The sequence below is a fragment of the Apus apus genome, chromosome 2, assembly GCF_020740795.1.
Source record: "Apus apus isolate bApuApu2 chromosome 2, bApuApu2.pri.cur, whole genome shotgun sequence".
NCBI lineage: Eukaryota > Metazoa > Chordata > Aves > Apodiformes > Apodidae > Apus > Apus apus.
Window position 1 is genome coordinate 5147613 of NC_067283.1, and position 16413 is coordinate 5164025.

Sequence of the window (16413 nt, forward strand, 5' to 3'; positions counted from 1 at the left end):
GCCCCTGGAGCTGCCCTGGAGCTGCCCCTGGAGCTGCCCTGGAGCTGCCCCTGGAGCTGCCCTGGAGCTGCCCCTGGAGCTGCCCTGGAGTTGCCCCGGGATTAGCGGGGCCCCTGGAGCTGCCCTGGAGCAGCCCTGGGAATAGCGAGGCCCCTGGAGCTGCGCTGGGAAGAGCGGGGCCCCGGGAGCTGCCCTGGAGCTGCCCTGGAGCTGCGCTGGGAATAGCGGGGCCCCTGGAGCTGCCCTGGAGTTGCCCCGGCAATAGCGGGGCCCCGGGAGCTGCCCCTGGAGCAGCCCTGGAGCTGCCCCGGGAACAGCGGGGCCCCTGCAGCAGCCCCGGAGCTGCCCCGGGGCAGAGCGGGGCCCCGACGGGCGCGGGGAAGGGGCGGGAGGCGGCGCCGGGCGGGGCGAGCCGGGAAGCGAAAGAGGCGAAGGGGAAGTTTTTGCGAGCGCGGCCCGGCCCGGCCATGGCTTCGGAGGCGGGGGGTCCCTCCGCCGGCTGCCGCCCCGTCCCCTCGCCTCCCGACCTGCACGCCGTGCCCCTGGTCGCGCTGAATTACGGCGTCCGGCGCCGCCTCGGCCTCTACCTGAACCCGCGGGCGGCGGCGGCCGCCGACTGGACGGTGCTGGCGGAGGAGCTGGGCTGCGAGTACCTGGAGATCCGGCGGCTGGAGGGGCTGCCCGACCCCACCACCGCCCTGCTGGAGGACTGGCAGGGCCGCTGTCCCGCCGGGGCCACCGTCGGACGCCTGATCGACCTCCTGCGCTCCCTGGGCCGCCACGACGTGCTCCTCGACCTGGCCGGCAGCGTGGGTGAGGCTCTTCCCTTCCTTCCCCTCGCCTCCCCTTCCCTTCCCCTTCCCTTCCCTTCCTCTCGCCTCCTCTTCCCCTCGCCTCCCCTTCCCTTCACCTCCTCTTCCCCTTCCCTTCCCTTCCCTTCCCTTCCCTTCCCTTCCCTTCCATTCTCTCCCCCTTCCCTTCCCCTCCCCTTCCCCTCACCTCCCCTTCCCTTCCCTTCCCTTCCCTTCCCTTCCCTTCCCTTCCCTTCCCTTCCCTTCCCTTCCCTTCCCTTCCCTTCCCTTCCCTTCCCTTCCCTTCCCTTCCCTTCCCTTCCCTTCCCCTTCCCCTTCCCCTTCCCCTTCCCCTTCCCCTTCCCCTTCCCCTTCCCCTTCCCCTTCCCCTTCCCCTTCCCCTCCCCCTTCCCTTCCCCTCGCCTTCCTTTCCCTTCCCCTCACCTCCTCTTCCCTTCCCCTCGCCTGGCACAGCTCGGGCTGTGCTCGTCCAGCCTGCCCTGTCCCTCTGTGAGCCCTTTCCCGGCCCAAAATGCTGTGGGGACACGAGTTGAGTCCTGCAGAGAGCTGGATATAAGTGGTGGGCTCAGGATTTTGGGCCGGTTCTGTTTAAATATCTTCTTCGTCAGTGGTTTGGAAGAGAGGGTCAAGTGCACCCTCAAGTTTTCAGATGACACCGAGCTGGACAGGAGTGTTGATCTGCCTGAGGGTGGGAAGGCTCTGCAGAGGGACCTGGACAGGCTGGATCAATGAGCCAAGACCCAATTGTGTGAGGTTTAACCAACTGCTGGGTCCAGCACTTGGGTCACAACAGCCCCAGGCTTGGGGCAGAGTGGCTGGAAAGTGTCCAGCAGAAAAAGAGCTGGGGGTGCTGGCCAACAGCTGCTGGATATGAGCCAGCAGTGTGCCCAGGTGGCCCAGAAGGCCAACAGCATCTGGCTTGTGTCAGCAACAGTGTGGCCAGCAGGAGCAGGGCAGGGATTGTCCCCCTGTGCTCAGCACTGGTGTTTTCATAGGAGCCTTGCTTAGCTTCCAGGAGAGGAAGGAGAAGCACACTCTATTTCTGCTAACCATACAAAGTTATCTGGATCCCTTGTCTTACCTGGATCCTTCAGTAATAAAGTTTCTGCATGTCAAGGGATGCCTTGGGCCAGGTCAGCCCAGAGGCCACTTGCGTGGACATGGGGCAGTGTGAAAATTATGGGGGGTGTGTCTAGTGTGATAGGGAGGTACTTGCAGGGAGATGAAAGACGTGTGGAACTGGGTAAAGGAGGGGATCCTTGGACTGAAGAAGCTGAGATAGTCAGCAAGGAGCAGTGAATATGGAGGCCCCAGTGCTGTTTTGATAACTTGTTCTTTATAGATTCTCCATATTCTTCAGAGTCACAGGAGTTCAAAGGGAAGGCAGCTATCAGAACTGTCATCAGAAGGGGAAATTCCTTGTTGAAGGATTTCCAAAAGCAGAGAGGCTGCTGAAGTCCTGAGTTGTATCATATAGTTTATTGGGCTAGTGGTGAAGAAATAACAAATCTTATTTCCTGTTATTCATGGAGATAAATGAAGAAATTCATCTATGTGGACAGCCTGACCAAGAAGTGATGGAGGACTTTCCTGTGCTCCTGTGGTTCTTCTTACTCAAAACACACTCTGAAGACTTGGCTTTGGGAAGGAAAAAAAAAAATCGGTGTGTTTCGTGATCCACTGCTCAGAGGTTCCTAACAGATAGCAGAAGCTTCCAGCTGTGCAAAGGAGCTGGGGCAAACAAAAACATTGAGCATCACTGAGGCTTCTTCTGGCTCTGAATTCAGGACCTGGCCCACTGGAAGGGAAAGTGGTGGTTGGTCTTTGTGAGAGCCTGAACCAGACAACAGTGGAATGAGTGGGAGGAACCTGAGCGTCACAAAAGTCATGTTTGGCCTGGCAGTGGGTCACACTGATAAGAGGAGATGGCTGAGTTCATGGAAGAAAAACCCACTGAGGGCTGCTCAACACAAAAAAAATATTGCCTCTGGCTCAGGAAATTCCTGAACTGCAAATTGTCCAAAAGAGAGATGATAAAACCAGATTGTAGATTATACCTAAAAGAGAGATTATTTTAGGAAAGTATCACTGTATGCTTGTTCTATTCTTATGTTCTCCCCTAGGCATCTGCTTCTGGGGACAGGATGCTAGGGTAGATGGACCCTCAGCCAGACTCAGCATGGCCATTCCTCTCTTTTATTATTTTTGGCTGAAGTTTGCAGTTAGGGCCTGTGACCTCTTGCCAGCATTCCGAGCTCTTGCAAGAGTCAGAGATATTTGCACTGGTAGGAAGAGAGGAAATGGACAGTAAGTAGCCTGTGCTGTTCTGCACAGTGCTTCCTGGTACCAAGGTCTGTACACTGTTAGGACTCCTGCAGTGGGATTCAGCACAGAAGCAGAAAACATCAGTATTGAGGTTTCCGTGGTCTGTACTTTCATTATAGGAGGTGCAGATTTGGGGCACAGTTTGGCTGCCCACACGAAAGCTTCTCAGCTCATCTGAGAGGTGACAGGATATCCCACACAGCCTCTACCTGCTGATAGACACGGGTCATTTGGAGCTCCAGTGTCATACCTGCTAGCCCATAACAGATGTCTTGGACACTGGAATCTCTCAAGAACCACCTGATGCTTTTGTGTGGGCAAAGGAGTGAAGCTCCTTTGGGACACAGCATCCCTGTTAAACACAGCTGGTTGGTGCTGTGCAGCTCTAGAGGACATGCTTGGTTTGTGGTTCCTACTGCAGAACCAGTTCCCTGCCTTCTTGTCGCGTGCTCCTTTCCAGGCTATGCTTGGGATGCTGAAAACTGGGGTCTCCTGCCTCCTCAGGTAGTTCCACATTAGGCTGCCCTGTACAGCAGGGCTGTTTAGCAGCTCCCCTGTTACACTGGCAGTTACTGTAACACCTGCAGGATACAGCTTTTCCATCCCAGCAGATCTGCCCTAAGTGTGATCTTTCTCAGCAGCTTATTTGGGTTTACAATCATCTTTAGGGATGTGAAGCTCTTTGCTTCAGTAGGTTTGTGCTAACTCTTTCCTGTGGAAACTCAATTATTTTTAGTTCCTCCTGACCTGCTATAGAAGTGCTACTTTCCTGCTTGACAGTTACTGGGTCTGTTTCCTCTCCCTTCACATCATGCTAATAATTTTGCACTTTGGGTTTCATGTTTTTATTCTTTCTTTCCAATGCCTTTTGTTTGAACCTTAGAGGAATGTAAAGCCTGCACTGTGTTAGGTGCTGGGTGGAGTGGGACAGCTTCACTTGGAGGGGCTTCTTCCTGCTTCTTTGTGTTGGTTTGCATCCTTTTTCTTGATGGGCCTTCAAAGTGAGCTGTGACTGTCGTTTGTTCTCATTGACTTGTACAGTCGGGCATTGTTTCCAGCTGGGAACTAATCCATGCCAAATCAGTGAATGTCTTTCATCCTTTCAGGTTCACTGGACCTACTAGCAGTTCCATTCCGATGGAGCTCTCAGTCTGTGCTTGTAATAAAACCAGCAGCTTTGCCCAGCTCTCAGCTTTATCCTGTAGGAATAAGTGGGGTCTGGGATTACAGCACGATGCCATCACAAGTGTGTGCAGAAGCTTGACTTGATGAATCAGGAGAACACTTACATTAATGAGTGGTGTGTGCCAGCCATGAGGGATGTGGTGATGAGCTCTGGGCACCAATCTAGAAAAATGCAGGTCAGGCCAGCATAGCTGCTACTTTTGCAGCTGGGAGAAGCAAGGAGAGAAGACATAGAGCAAATACACTTCAGTGTTTTGAGCACTAGGGTTGTTATGCCTTTAAATAACTGCCTGTTCCTGCATATTCATTGATATTTTGGTTGTGAACCTGGCTACCTAGGGGACCAGGGCACATGGAAGGTGCCAGTGCCAGTCCTTCCTGTGGAACTTCTGAACCTGTTGGTCAATTGAAAGCAGTTTTGATCACAGTTTCAAAGACACTGACTTACCTGACAGGGAATGTGGACACCTGATGGAAACAGGCAGCTGGCAGAGGGGTGGGACCCATGTTTGGGCTTTAGTGGGGAAAGACCTGAAACCTGAACCTTCTGGCTGGTAAAGAATGTGTCTGATTATTCTCTCCACTGCAGGATCAGGGAAGAAGGGGAGGCAGATTAGGAATGCCTCAGGAAAAGCTTTGACCAGATGTGACACTTTATTATCTGGAGGATAATCCAGTCATGAGATGCTAGACTGTGAGAAGCAGAGGATGGGGCCCAGGAACTGGGCAAGCCCTCTCATTACAGCAGTGCGTACCAGGCTCCCACTGCATCCTGCAATTCCAGGAGATCCTTTGCTTCTGCTGTTGCATCAGTGATATCTGTAGCTGTGCCAGCCTAACCCTCTGAGTGATCAGTCTTTTTCTGCTTGATAATTGTTGTGGGTTTTTTTTTTTTTTTTTAAGTCAAGTAAAAGAGAAAGTTCTAGGGAGTTTTATCTTTCTGTTAATTCCTGGTTTCAAATCTTCTTTTACTTTCAAGTTCTTCTGTAATTGCGTGTTGCAGAGGGGCAGAGGCTGCAGGGTTTCTTGCCACTTCGGTAAAGACTTAACATTTAAATTTATCATTAATTTTTAAACAAAATCTGGTTATAATAGATCCCATCACTGTCCTGTTTGGGGAGTTCACAGCAGCAGACGTGACAGGGCTGCTTGCCCTTCAGTTGTCCCAGAGGGGAGGCACAAACCTGCTCTCCCTGGGATAACAAAGCTCTCCATGGGCACAACACAAACCCTTTTTCAGGAGCTCCTTGGAACTTTACATAGTTCTCCTGAACGTGGTGAGTGGATGAGTACTCATTCTCACCTGCAGTCTAGTTGACAGAGGCTGGTGGTGTGAATCAGCTCATGTGTGTCTGCATTTATTAGTAAAAGATGATAGGAAGACTTCTGAATGAGAATTCCCCCTTAAATTATTATTTTCAGTACTCCAAAATGCATAAGGATGAGAGCAGACAGTAGAGCTGAGACCTGGTATGTCCATGATGCATGCTGCTTAAAGTGTCCTGGGATGTACTAGGGGGAGATTGGTTTAAAACAAATTAAATTAAGTACTTATTTACACAGGAATTAATTGCTAGAGAAGGTGGCGGAGGCAGCATCATGAGGGTAAAGAAAAAGGGGTGAGGGAAACTTGAAGTACTTAAAAAAGCAGACAAGGGTTTTCCTTCCGATATCCCTGATCCATGAAGTAGCAATTCCTGTTCTAGAGCCCTCCAGCAGTGTAAAACCACCATCACAGGAGCCTCACGTGGTGGTTGTGTGCTTTTTGCAGAGGAGGACTGCAAGAAGTACCTGCAGAGGAAGCAGGAGCAGGCCAACCAGCCGCTCCAGGTGCCAGCAGTGGACAGCAGCGTGCCCAAGACCTTGGAGCTGATGGGCATCACCACCCGGGATGATCCGTATGGTAAGTGCCCACCATGCCATTGCTGCCTGATCCCTCTGGTTGGAATTGCCTTCAGCTCCAGCAGTTCTCTGTGGGAAGTGCAGAGAACATGTTTGCTTTCTGTGACGCTTCACAGCCTAGGCCAGAATGCTTCAGCTGGTCGTCTGCAGGCGTTTTCATTTATCCTGTTCCTTAGGGCAGAGAGGAAAACGCAGCCCCTGGGAATGCTGCACCCAGAGACAGGCTGGCAGAGAGCCCTCTGGGTGCACATGGGAGGAGACTTCTCAGAAATAGGTCCTGTGGCACAGAGCAGCAGCTGCTGAAAGCAGAGGGGGTTGGAGTGGAGGGGAAGTACGCTGCCCTGTCTGCAGCAGCTGGAACTGCCTGGGTAAAGAGGAAGCAGGGGCTGAAGTACAGCTGGGAGCCTGGGGGAGAGGAGACACTTCTCTGCGTGGGTGTGAAGTGAGGGGAGAGGGGAAGCAGTTGTGTGGGGGGTGCTTGCTGGGCCTTGTGTGCTGTGTGTGTGCGTGCTGGGCTGTGCGTGCTGGGCTGTGCGTGCTGGGCTGTGTGTGCTGGTGTGTGTGTGCTGGTGTGTGTGCGCTGGTGTGTGTGTGTGTGCAGTGTGTGTGTGCAGCGTGTGTGTGTGCAATGTGTGTGTGCTGGTGTGTGTGTGCAGTGTGTGTGTACTGGGCTTTGTGTGCAGTGTGTGTGTGCTGGGCTGTGTGCTGGGCTGTGTGTGCAGCGTGTGTGCAGCTGGGGAGGTGAACATCCTCTAACGCCGTGTGATGGAGGGAGCAGCAGCCAAGGCTGAATGGAGATAGCTCAGCTCACTCTTCAGGTGCTCCCCTGGTTAGTCCAACTCGGGTGCCACCTCTGCTGTACGTGGGGACGTCACTAACCCTCCCCAAATGTCCACAGACAATATGCAGGTGTTTGTAGATGGCAGCTTTGCCTGATGAGACCCCCAAGCTAGTGCTGTGCCCCTAAAGCAGAACCCCCACTCTGATTGACCTGGCAACCATTTATCCTTCTGCTTGGCTGGACCTGCCTGCCCGTTGGATACTTTCTTCAGCAGCTTTTAGAGCCTGACCTACTTTTTCACTGTAGTAGGCTTTAACTAGCATGAAAACTTGAAAACCTATGTAGTGACATTGATATGGAAACCAACTAACACAGTGGGAAACTATCCAGCAGTATTGAGGCACTTAATGATGAGAAACATTGCCTTAAAGTACAGCACGTTAATATTGGGATAAGTGCTAAATAAACAGCTGCCAGCCACTAACATCTTTGGAAAACAGGGCCATTTACTTAGTCTGTGACTTCAGGTGGCCAAGTTGGACATCTTAGCCATGAAAATCACAGTTTCCAAATGACAAGGCCCACCCTGTAGCTTGATGGACAGCAGATGTCAGGATGACAGGATGAGGGGAAATGGCCTGAAGTTGTGGGAGGTTTAGACTGGATATTAAAAAGAATTTATTTACTGAAAGAGTGCTTGGACAGTGGAACAGGCTGCCCAGGGAGGTGGTGGAGTCACCATCCCTGGAGTGTTTAAAGAAATATAGATACAGTGCTTAGGGATGTGATACAAGCACTGAACGGGTAAATGAGGTTATGGCAGGGGGATTTAGGTTATGGTTGGACTTGATGATCTTCAAGGTCCTTTCCAAACAGGATGATTCTATGATTCTGTGCTGCTGGATGAAGGGCCTGCAGGAAGGTTTTGGTTGGAAAAGCTGGAATCTCAGTGATCCCAACTGTAGAACTGGGAGCCAGAGCCACAAGGACATTTTAGCTGTGTAACTCCCAGTGAGATCCCAGAGCATCAGGGCTCTGAGTTGCATCCTCTGATGTACTCTGCTCCCTCTGGCTCTTCCCAGCCTCTCTCTCTTCTTGATTCCCTGTGGCTGGATGTTGTTGATTTTGCATGTCTGCATCTCAGCTACCCTTCCCTAACCCCTGCCAGCAAATGTGGATTTATGGGAGTAGCCAGGACTGTGAAACAGACGTGTGTTAGCTCCTGCCAGCCCTGGTATGGACAGGAGTCTGGGCTGAAGAGTAGCTGGGCTGCTAAAATGTTGAATTATTTCTGTGAGTTTGGCCAGAGCTTGTCTGTCAAAGCTTCTGATTCTGAGTCAAAGTCCATAGGAGCTCGTGAAAGTTCACTGCAGGAGTTAACTTGATTTATAGTGAAAGATGACAGCTACATTTTTAATGGTTTCAGGCAACGGAACAGAGTTGTTTGATGCCTTCATCTGCTACTGTCAGAAAGACCTTCAGTTTGTCCAGGAGATGATCAGGGAGCTGGAACAAACAGAGTTCAAACTGAAGCTCTGTGTGTTTGATCGGGATGTCTTGCCAGGAACGTGTGTGTGGTCCATCAGTGGAGAACTTATAGAGAAGAGGTAAGTGAACTGTGGCTGTTGGGGACAGCTGAGTGTAATGGAACATTGTGGTCATTGTAACATGATGGCTGTAGTGTGGTGCCAGTGAAGCAGTAAAAATCCACAAGGATGTCTTTGTGGGGTTTGTTTTGTGCCTTTGGCTCCAGAAGGAAGACTTGAGGGTTCCCAAATGTGTCACTTTGTTGTGTTCACAAGGAAGATGGCCCTATAGTCATGCTGCTTACATGGGATCCCTTTTCTTTGGCTTCACTATCCTGCATTCATATCCTGGGAGGTGATTTGGAAATGAATACAGCTCCAGGCTGTTAGTTCCACCCCACAGTGTGGAGTTTGAGGGGACAGCACTGGTGTTGGCTCTGGCACTGACTTCAAGGACCTATGTGGGACTCAGGTGTGGTGGCAGATGTGGGAAGTAAAAGCAACTCTCTAGATAGGGAGTGGAAAATCCCAAGGCAGATGTTTGGGTTTCAAACATAAGCTTTTCAGAGGCAGGTAGCTTGGTGTAAATGGGGACCCTCACAGGCCTCACTGTCCTGGCTGTTGTACAGTGTGGCCTTCCATAAAAAGCCTAATGTGTAGTTTACAACCAGGCACATCAAATTAATGTAAACAAGTTTGGAGAATAAAGCTCAAATTTAGGAAATCAGGTAAATTCACAGTAATATGAGTGCAATAAGGCTCTGTCCAGTTAATTCTAATATTAAAAAGTACCCATTATGCTCAGTCAATAAAGGCAGAATGTAAACAGATAATTAAGATTACACTCTTTGTAACAGACAGAGGATCAAATAAAGATTGCACAGACAATCTGGACTTTGCTATTTCTTTGTTTTTAGTGTACGAGTGTGTGTCTGTAAGCAGGTTTTTGTGTGTAATGTAGCTGCTCTGCAGTTAATTCCTGCTGGAACACAGCTGGTGGGCTCATTTTTCCACCAGAGCAATCCAGAGGGATACATACTTCTACCACTGGGAATTAGAAGCATTTCTGTTGACATTTTCTTTTTGTCTCCCCTGACTGCATTATCTCCAGGTGTCGGAGGATGGTGGTTGTCATTTCAGATGATTACCTGGAAAGTGATGAATGTGATTTTCAGACCAAATTTGCTCTTAGTCTTTCCCCAGGTAAGTTCTCAGAAATATCCCATTTCAAATTGCAGATCAACATTGTAATTTTTATTACAGCAGTATCTCCTGCTGAGATCAGTGCTGTATGTACTGTTGGGCACTGCACGAATGCAGAGCGTGGAGTAGTCTCAGATGTGCTTAAACAAATGAGATAAATACAGGTGAGAAAGGAGAAAACAAAGAACTGGGAGCTACTCCATCTGGAGCAAGTCCAGAGGAGGCCATGAAGATGATCAGAGGGCTGGGGCAGCTCTGCTATGGAGACAGGCTGAGAGAGTTGGGGCTGTTCAGCCTGGAGAAGAGGAGGCTCCAAGGAAACCTCATAGTGGCCTTCCAGTACCTGAAGGGGCTACAGGAAAGCTGGGGAGGGACTTTCTAGAAGGGCTTGTAGGGAGAGGACAAGGACTAATAGATAAAAACTGGAAGAGGGGAAACTGAGGTTAGAAATTGGGTAGAAATTCTTCACTATGAGGATGGTGAGACACTGGAACAGGTTGCCCAGGGAAGCTGTGGCTGCCCCATCCCTGGCAGTGTTGAAAGGCAGGTTGGATGGGGCTTGGAGCAGCCTGAGCTGGTGGGAGGTGTCCCTGCCCATGCAGGGGGTTGGAACTGGATGATCTTTAAGGTCCTTTCCAACCCAAACCATTCTGTGATGATTCAGTGATCTCAGACCTGGGTTCTCACCACTGATCTACATGCCATGTGTGTGAAAGTCCACCCAGGCACAGGGCTTGCCCTGGGTGCAGTGCCCTGCACTAAGTAAACAGATTTGTCACTGTTAGAAGCAGCCAGTAAAACTAACAGTGGCTTTTTCATTTGGTCGTGCAGGCAGGGACCTGAACTTGGTTCCTTGCCCTCCCACTGACCTTCTGCATGTCCATGAGTGAGCAGCTTAGCTTTCTGTGCTCTAGTGCTCCAGATATGAAGTGGGCTGATGCTGCCTGTTCAGAGACATTGTAGCTGCATGATAGGCTTGTCAAATGCTTCAAGACCCCCACAGGAAATACGCTCCTGAAGAGAAAATACTACAATAAATTCGAGGTGTGAGTAAATGCTGAGAGCAGGGCAGCAGGTAATGAACCTGCAGCTTTTTGCAGAGATCCTTGACTCTCGTGGCAAGGATCAAACAAAATAGGGAAGGAATGTTCAACTTGGGTTGAAGATATCTGTTCAGTATTTTGTTCTGAACTGCAAAGCCATCAGTTTATTTCTCTCAAGTCTGTTCAGGTTGCTTTTCTCTAACCACTTGTTGTCTACACTTGGGTGTGTCATTGGGGAGTTAGTGCAGCTCAGCCTGACAGTGCAGAGGACATATAGTGTCTGTAGGAGTGTCTGCATGTAGAGTCTCTTTTCTAGATGAGGTACCTGACATGGTTTTATAAATGACATGCCAGTGGCAGAGCTAGGGATTAGCTCCATCTTCCTTCACAGTGTTTTCATAGGATGGCTGTTAATCCATTGAACATTTCTAGCATGTTGCATCAGCCCCTAATCATCAAGATTTGTAGCAAAGCCCTTTTAGTTCTTCTCTATTTTCTGTTGGCATCATACCTTCTGTTAGAACATCAGGAAAAGAAATGCTCATCTGTAATGACCTGAGTGTGAGCAGTAAAAACGTGTAAGTGCATGCTTGCAGAAATCACAGAGGTTCTTGTTTGTGTGGAGTAACTAACACACAGAAGGGTTTGGTGGCAAGTTCTGGGAGCTCCAGAACTCCAGCATCTGCTGCAGTTACAAAATCTTGGGCTTCTTGCCTCACTCAGTGTCCAGTGTCATCACACGGGCTGGGCAGTGTCGTTTAGCTGCTAGCAGGTGTCCCTGTGCAGAATGATAAAAGGAGAGATTCCTCTTCAGCTGATCTGCTCCTTCAAGCAGTAGCAACCACAGGGCGAGGGCTCCCATCTCTTGCATGCCTCAGAAGAGCAGTTGGTGTTAGCAGAGCAATTCCTTGCAGCCCCTTGTTGGGTAACATCTGCAGCCTGTACATCAGGGCAGGAAGAAAGAACTGGAGATAAGCCAGCAAAGCTGACCAGCTAGAAGCAGCTTAGGCTCAGTTTTCGATTGGTACTCACAGAGAAGCAGTCAGGGCTGGATGCTCCTGTTTGCATTGCACAAAAAACTCTGTTCTTTTATGTCTGCAGTTTATTAGGGCCTTTATCACTCCCATCAGCTCAGGCTGGATGGGGCCCTGCAATGTTTGAGTGAAACATTCTTAGCAGAAGGGTTTGGGATTCAGAAACCTGCTGTCCAAGGTGAGAGCTAGCTGAATTATAATGAGATGACACAAAACTGGGAGCAAACCTGGATCTGGTGATGTGTGTGCTGCTGTGGGGAGAAAGTGGGGTAGAGGACCTGAGTGTGGCTCCATGTGATCCCCTGCCTGTCTGACCTGTCTTCCAGGTGCTCGTCTCAAGCGGCTGATTCCAGTCAAGTGCAAATCCATGAAGAACGAGTTCCCAAGCATCTTGAGGTTCATTACAATCTGTGATTACACCAACCCCTGCACCAAGAAGTGGTTCTGGATGAGACTGGCAAAATCCCTCATGCTGCCATGATGCCAGGTCAGGAGAGCCAGATGCTCTCTTGTCATCTGTCCTGGTGGTGCCTTTGGACTGTGGTGTCGTTCACACAGGGTCTTCTACCCCTTTAGAACCTGGATCCTTGCAGCTGGTGTTTGGAGCCTGTCACGGGGAGCAAAGGGTTTTCTCTAGCACTTTCTTTTTCACTTGAAAGGGGAAATAAAACAACTGTGTGGGTGTTGCTGCTTAAGGCAGTGAGCTACAGCATCCAGCATTTTGTGTAGTAAGCACTTTCACTGAAAATACAGCAAATATACATTTAAAGACTGAGTGTCTAATACAAGAAGGCTCTATTGTAAGTGTTTGATAAGACCTCAGAGCCTCAAACTCCAGGCTTTCTGAAAAAATATTTTCTATTATTTTAAAAGATGTTCAGTGGCTATAGTAATATCTAGGGTTGATGCTTTTTTTTAGAATTTCAGTGAAATCCTATGGCTACCTGGAGAGCTGCAGGAACTGAGGTTTTAGACTCTGTTTCCTGCCTTATGAACAGCCAGTGCCGTGAGAATGACATATTTTGGCAGCCTGGTCAGGGGGTTCCCAGTCAGGGACAATGTCCCCTGCCCTGTGCTGCAGCCCACGTGTGTGGGCTCTCCTGAGCCACACTTGTTCTGAGGGTAGAGAGTTTCCTTCAGTTTTTGTTTTGAGAAATGCAGAAGTGTGTATTAATTGTCAAAGCACTGCAGAGAAATGAACAGCTGATGATCTCCTGTTCTTGACAATATCTGCAGAATTAGAGCAATTATCCTTATAATCACAACTAATGCAGATTTATTGAGCTTGGTTTATTTTCTGTGGATATTTTCCTCCTCAAGTTTTATCACAGTATTCCTGCCCCGTGTTCCTTTACAGGGTGAATCCTTTGTCACTGGTGTTTTCTGAGGCAGTCCCTCAGATTTGCCTTAAGTGGTTATTTTTCCTCTAGTTGGAAGCAGCAAGTGTAAGGAAAGACACACTCTTGTACCGTGCTGGTCGTGCCTGTCTGTGTTCAGGCCACATTTGATTAAGTGCCCTTACACCAGTGTTTTTATGCCCAGATCTTATGAAATGTTTACAGTAGAGCCTTCTTTTAGTAGAAATTCAGTCCTAAAATAGGGATTTTCAGTGAAAGTCCTTACTGCACAAAGTGCAGGATGCTGTTGCTCCTTCCCTTATAGAATCATGGAATGGTTTGGGTTGGAAAGGACCTTAAAGATCATCAGGTTCCAACCCCCCAACATGGTCAGGGACACCTCCCACTAGACCAGGTTGCACAAAGCCTCATCCAACCTGGCCTTGAACACTTCCAGGGAGAGGGATTCCACAACCTAGATCTCAAATGGTTTCACCTTGAAGTGGCTTCCAAAACACATCAGCTTTCAGGAGGCCTAAAAGCTACAGGGATCAATGTTGAGTGTATTAAGTTGTCAGTTGGGCTGTTTAAAGACTAATGTTACATTAATAGAAAAGAGCATATTTTAGTTATTAATCCCCATGACCATGAATGTATTTATGTGAGTAAGGCTAGGAGCAACATGGATGCTGTTCTGCTTGTTAGACTCAGCCTGGAATCCTGCAGGATCACAGTGGATCTCATCAGTTCTGGGGTGGGGGGCAAGAGTTCAGCCCAAAGCAGCGTTTCAAAGTGACCTGTTGGTGTATTAAACAGATTTGCTCTAAATATTGACCTTATAAATTGGGAAGTGAAGAATTTTGCTTGTTTATCTGCAGCTGCATGAACTGCCACTTCACTCATTCCTTCAGCCACTGACTCGTGTTGATTTTACAGCTTCGTGTTTTACTAGTTTACATTTTTTAGGTTGCATCTGGATGGGATTGATTTTTATTTTTCATTAAGGATTTGTTTTAAAGCATTACCAGGGCTGAGATACAGACACAAGGGTGCTCTTGCCTTTCCCTCACCCACCCTGTCAGTGAAGGGGCCCTTACCAGGGGTTCTGCCAAGTCCTGTCCCTGCACCACTGCTGGCTCCTCCTGGCTGAGGGTGACCAGCCCTTGACCCACGAGCTGGGTGTTTTTCAGTCCCTCCTACAAATGGAAGTGCTGCCATCGTGCCCAGGTGATGTTTGCACCTTTCTGCCTTACTAGAACAAGTGAGAACTCCATGGGCATGGGAGGAGAAACGTTAAGCTGATGAGGGGTTTCTAACTAGTTCATCTTCCTGTCCTGCTGCCCTCAGGCCTCTCCTGCAGAAGCAGAGGCAGCTGCTTGCCTGGGGGTTTCTGCATAATGGTTAAATGTTAATTATAGAAGGGTTTCTGGAGGCTGCCTCATCAGCAGGCGCTCCCGGGCCTCGGTGAATTCTCATACTCTGTCTATAAACATTAATGATGGGTCATTACTCGCAGGACAAAACCAGATTCCTCTTGTTTCCAGAGCTGGAAGGACTCTGGTAGCTCCTGCGGGAGCAGCTCGGCGGCTGCAGACACTAGAGGGAGGCAATGGCCCGTGCTGGCACCCTGCGAGGGCTCCTTGGCTGTGCTTCCCCTGCCCCTGGCACCCTCTTCTCAGGCGGCTGTACCAAAAAAAAGCACGAGTCCTGATGGGTGGTTTGGGGCTGGGATGTTGGAAATGAGGAAAAAAACAACAGCAGCAAAAATAATGTTTGGAGCGGGTGGTCCTCAAGCAGGGAAGGTGCTGCTTGTGCAAGGAGAGGCAGGAACGAGCTGAATTTCTGAATCTGACTTGCAGGAGAGAGATTAAACATTCCAGTTAATTGTGGAAGGTGTCAGTGCTCCAGTGGGTTCTGGTTATCACCCTGCTCTCTGTGCCCTGGCCTTTTTGTCTGCCTGCTTTGGATGCTGGGCAAGTGTTCCTGTTGTTGGACTGTTGCTTTATTGCAATGAGTTACAATTTTATTGTAGGCCAAACTAATTATTATGGGGTGAAGTGAAGTAACAGCCCTAAAATGTAAAATATGTGCTTTACGTATCCTTTTCTATATAAAAAACAGAGCTTATGCACTTCTGACATTTTCCTGTCTGTCTTGTCATGGTGACTTGATGAAGGGTGACATCTGTGAATGACACAAAACCCAGTTGTTGGAAACATATTTCAGTGGCATTTGTGGTTCTCCTCCCCTCTTTCACATGCAGTGGAAGATAAAAACTTGGAACACCTTTAAAAAAGGGATTTAGAAGATTGTGATGTTACTTTTTTTTTCCACTTTCCTTCACTGAAATTGTCATAGTTTAATCTGTTGGTACCAAATCATTTATTTTTATATATAGATGCATATATTCATATTACTTCCTATCCTGGTACAAATATTTGGAAAAGCATGTGTGTTTTATAACCATCCTGAAAACTGTAAACCATTCTGTGGTTTTTTTCCTCCTCAAGAAACCAAACTTTTGCTACTTTTGAAAACATTTTAGAATAAAGAATCAAAACCCAGCAGGTTGAATCTCCTTCTTGGGGCATCAGAGAATAAATACAAGGTCTTGAGATGAAATTTAGTGAGAAATAAAACAGGTAGTTCTTTTTTTGTTTTCTTGTTTTGTCCAAACTGCTTCCTCAGTGGAGGTTTTGGCCGTGCCCAGACAGGGAGAGCAAAAGTTGTGTCGTGTTAGGAGGAAAATTATCAAGGAATTGTACTTCAGACACCTGTGGTTCCTCTGCAGGTCTCATTTTTGGCTTTGTGTCTGTCTGTCACCGTCCCAGCCTTGCTTCAGCCCTGGCACCCAACAGGCTAGAGGGGATGAAGCCAGGTCTTCATCATCTTCATCATCACAGAATGGGTTGGGTTGGAAAGGACCTTGGAGATCATCTAAATCCAACTCCCCTGCGTGGGCAGGGACACCTCCCACCAGCCCAGATTGCTCCAAGCCCCATCCAACCTGCCCTTCAACACTTCCAGGGATGGGGCAGCCACAGCTTCCCTGGACAACCTGGGCCAGGGTCTCACCACCCTCACAGGGAAAAATTTCTTCCTCATGTCTAACCTCAGTCTCCCCTCCCAGTTTTAATCTATTGCTCCTTGTCCTCTCCTTCCCTGCCCTTGTCCAAAGTCCCTCCCAATCTTTCCTGACGCCCCTTCAGGCACTGGAAGGTGCTCTAAGTTCTCCCTGGAGTCTTCTCCAGGCTGAACACCCCAA

At 49.0% G+C, this 16413-nt stretch overlaps 1 protein-coding gene across 1 annotated transcript; it reads left to right on the top strand.

Moving 5' to 3' along the window:
- Nucleotides 1-397: 397 nt before the first annotated feature.
- MYD88 (MYD88 innate immune signal transduction adaptor) lies at nt 398-15712 on the top strand. Its single transcript, XM_051612541.1, has 5 exons — nt 398-813; nt 6094-6225; nt 8432-8612; nt 9643-9734; nt 12138-15712. Exons 1-5 carry the CDS (start codon nt 468-470, stop codon nt 12290-12292), a joined length of 906 nt encoding a protein of 301 aa, XP_051468501.1. The 5' UTR covers nt 398-467; the 3' UTR covers nt 12293-15712.
- The last annotated feature ends 701 nt before the right edge of the window (nt 15713-16413 follow it).

Coding starts and splice junctions, on each gene's coding strand:
- MYD88 (XM_051612541.1), top strand. CDS start 468: ATGGCTTCGGAGGCGGGGGGTCCCTCCGCCGGCTGCCGCCCCGTCCCC. Junction 814..6,093: donor CGACCTGGCCGGCAGCGTGG/GTGAGGCTCTTC, acceptor TGCTTTTTGCAG/AGGAGGACTGCAAGAAGTAC. Junction 9,735..12,137: donor TGCTCTTAGTCTTTCCCCAG/GTAAGTTCTCAG, acceptor CCTGTCTTCCAG/GTGCTCGTCTCAAGCGGCTG.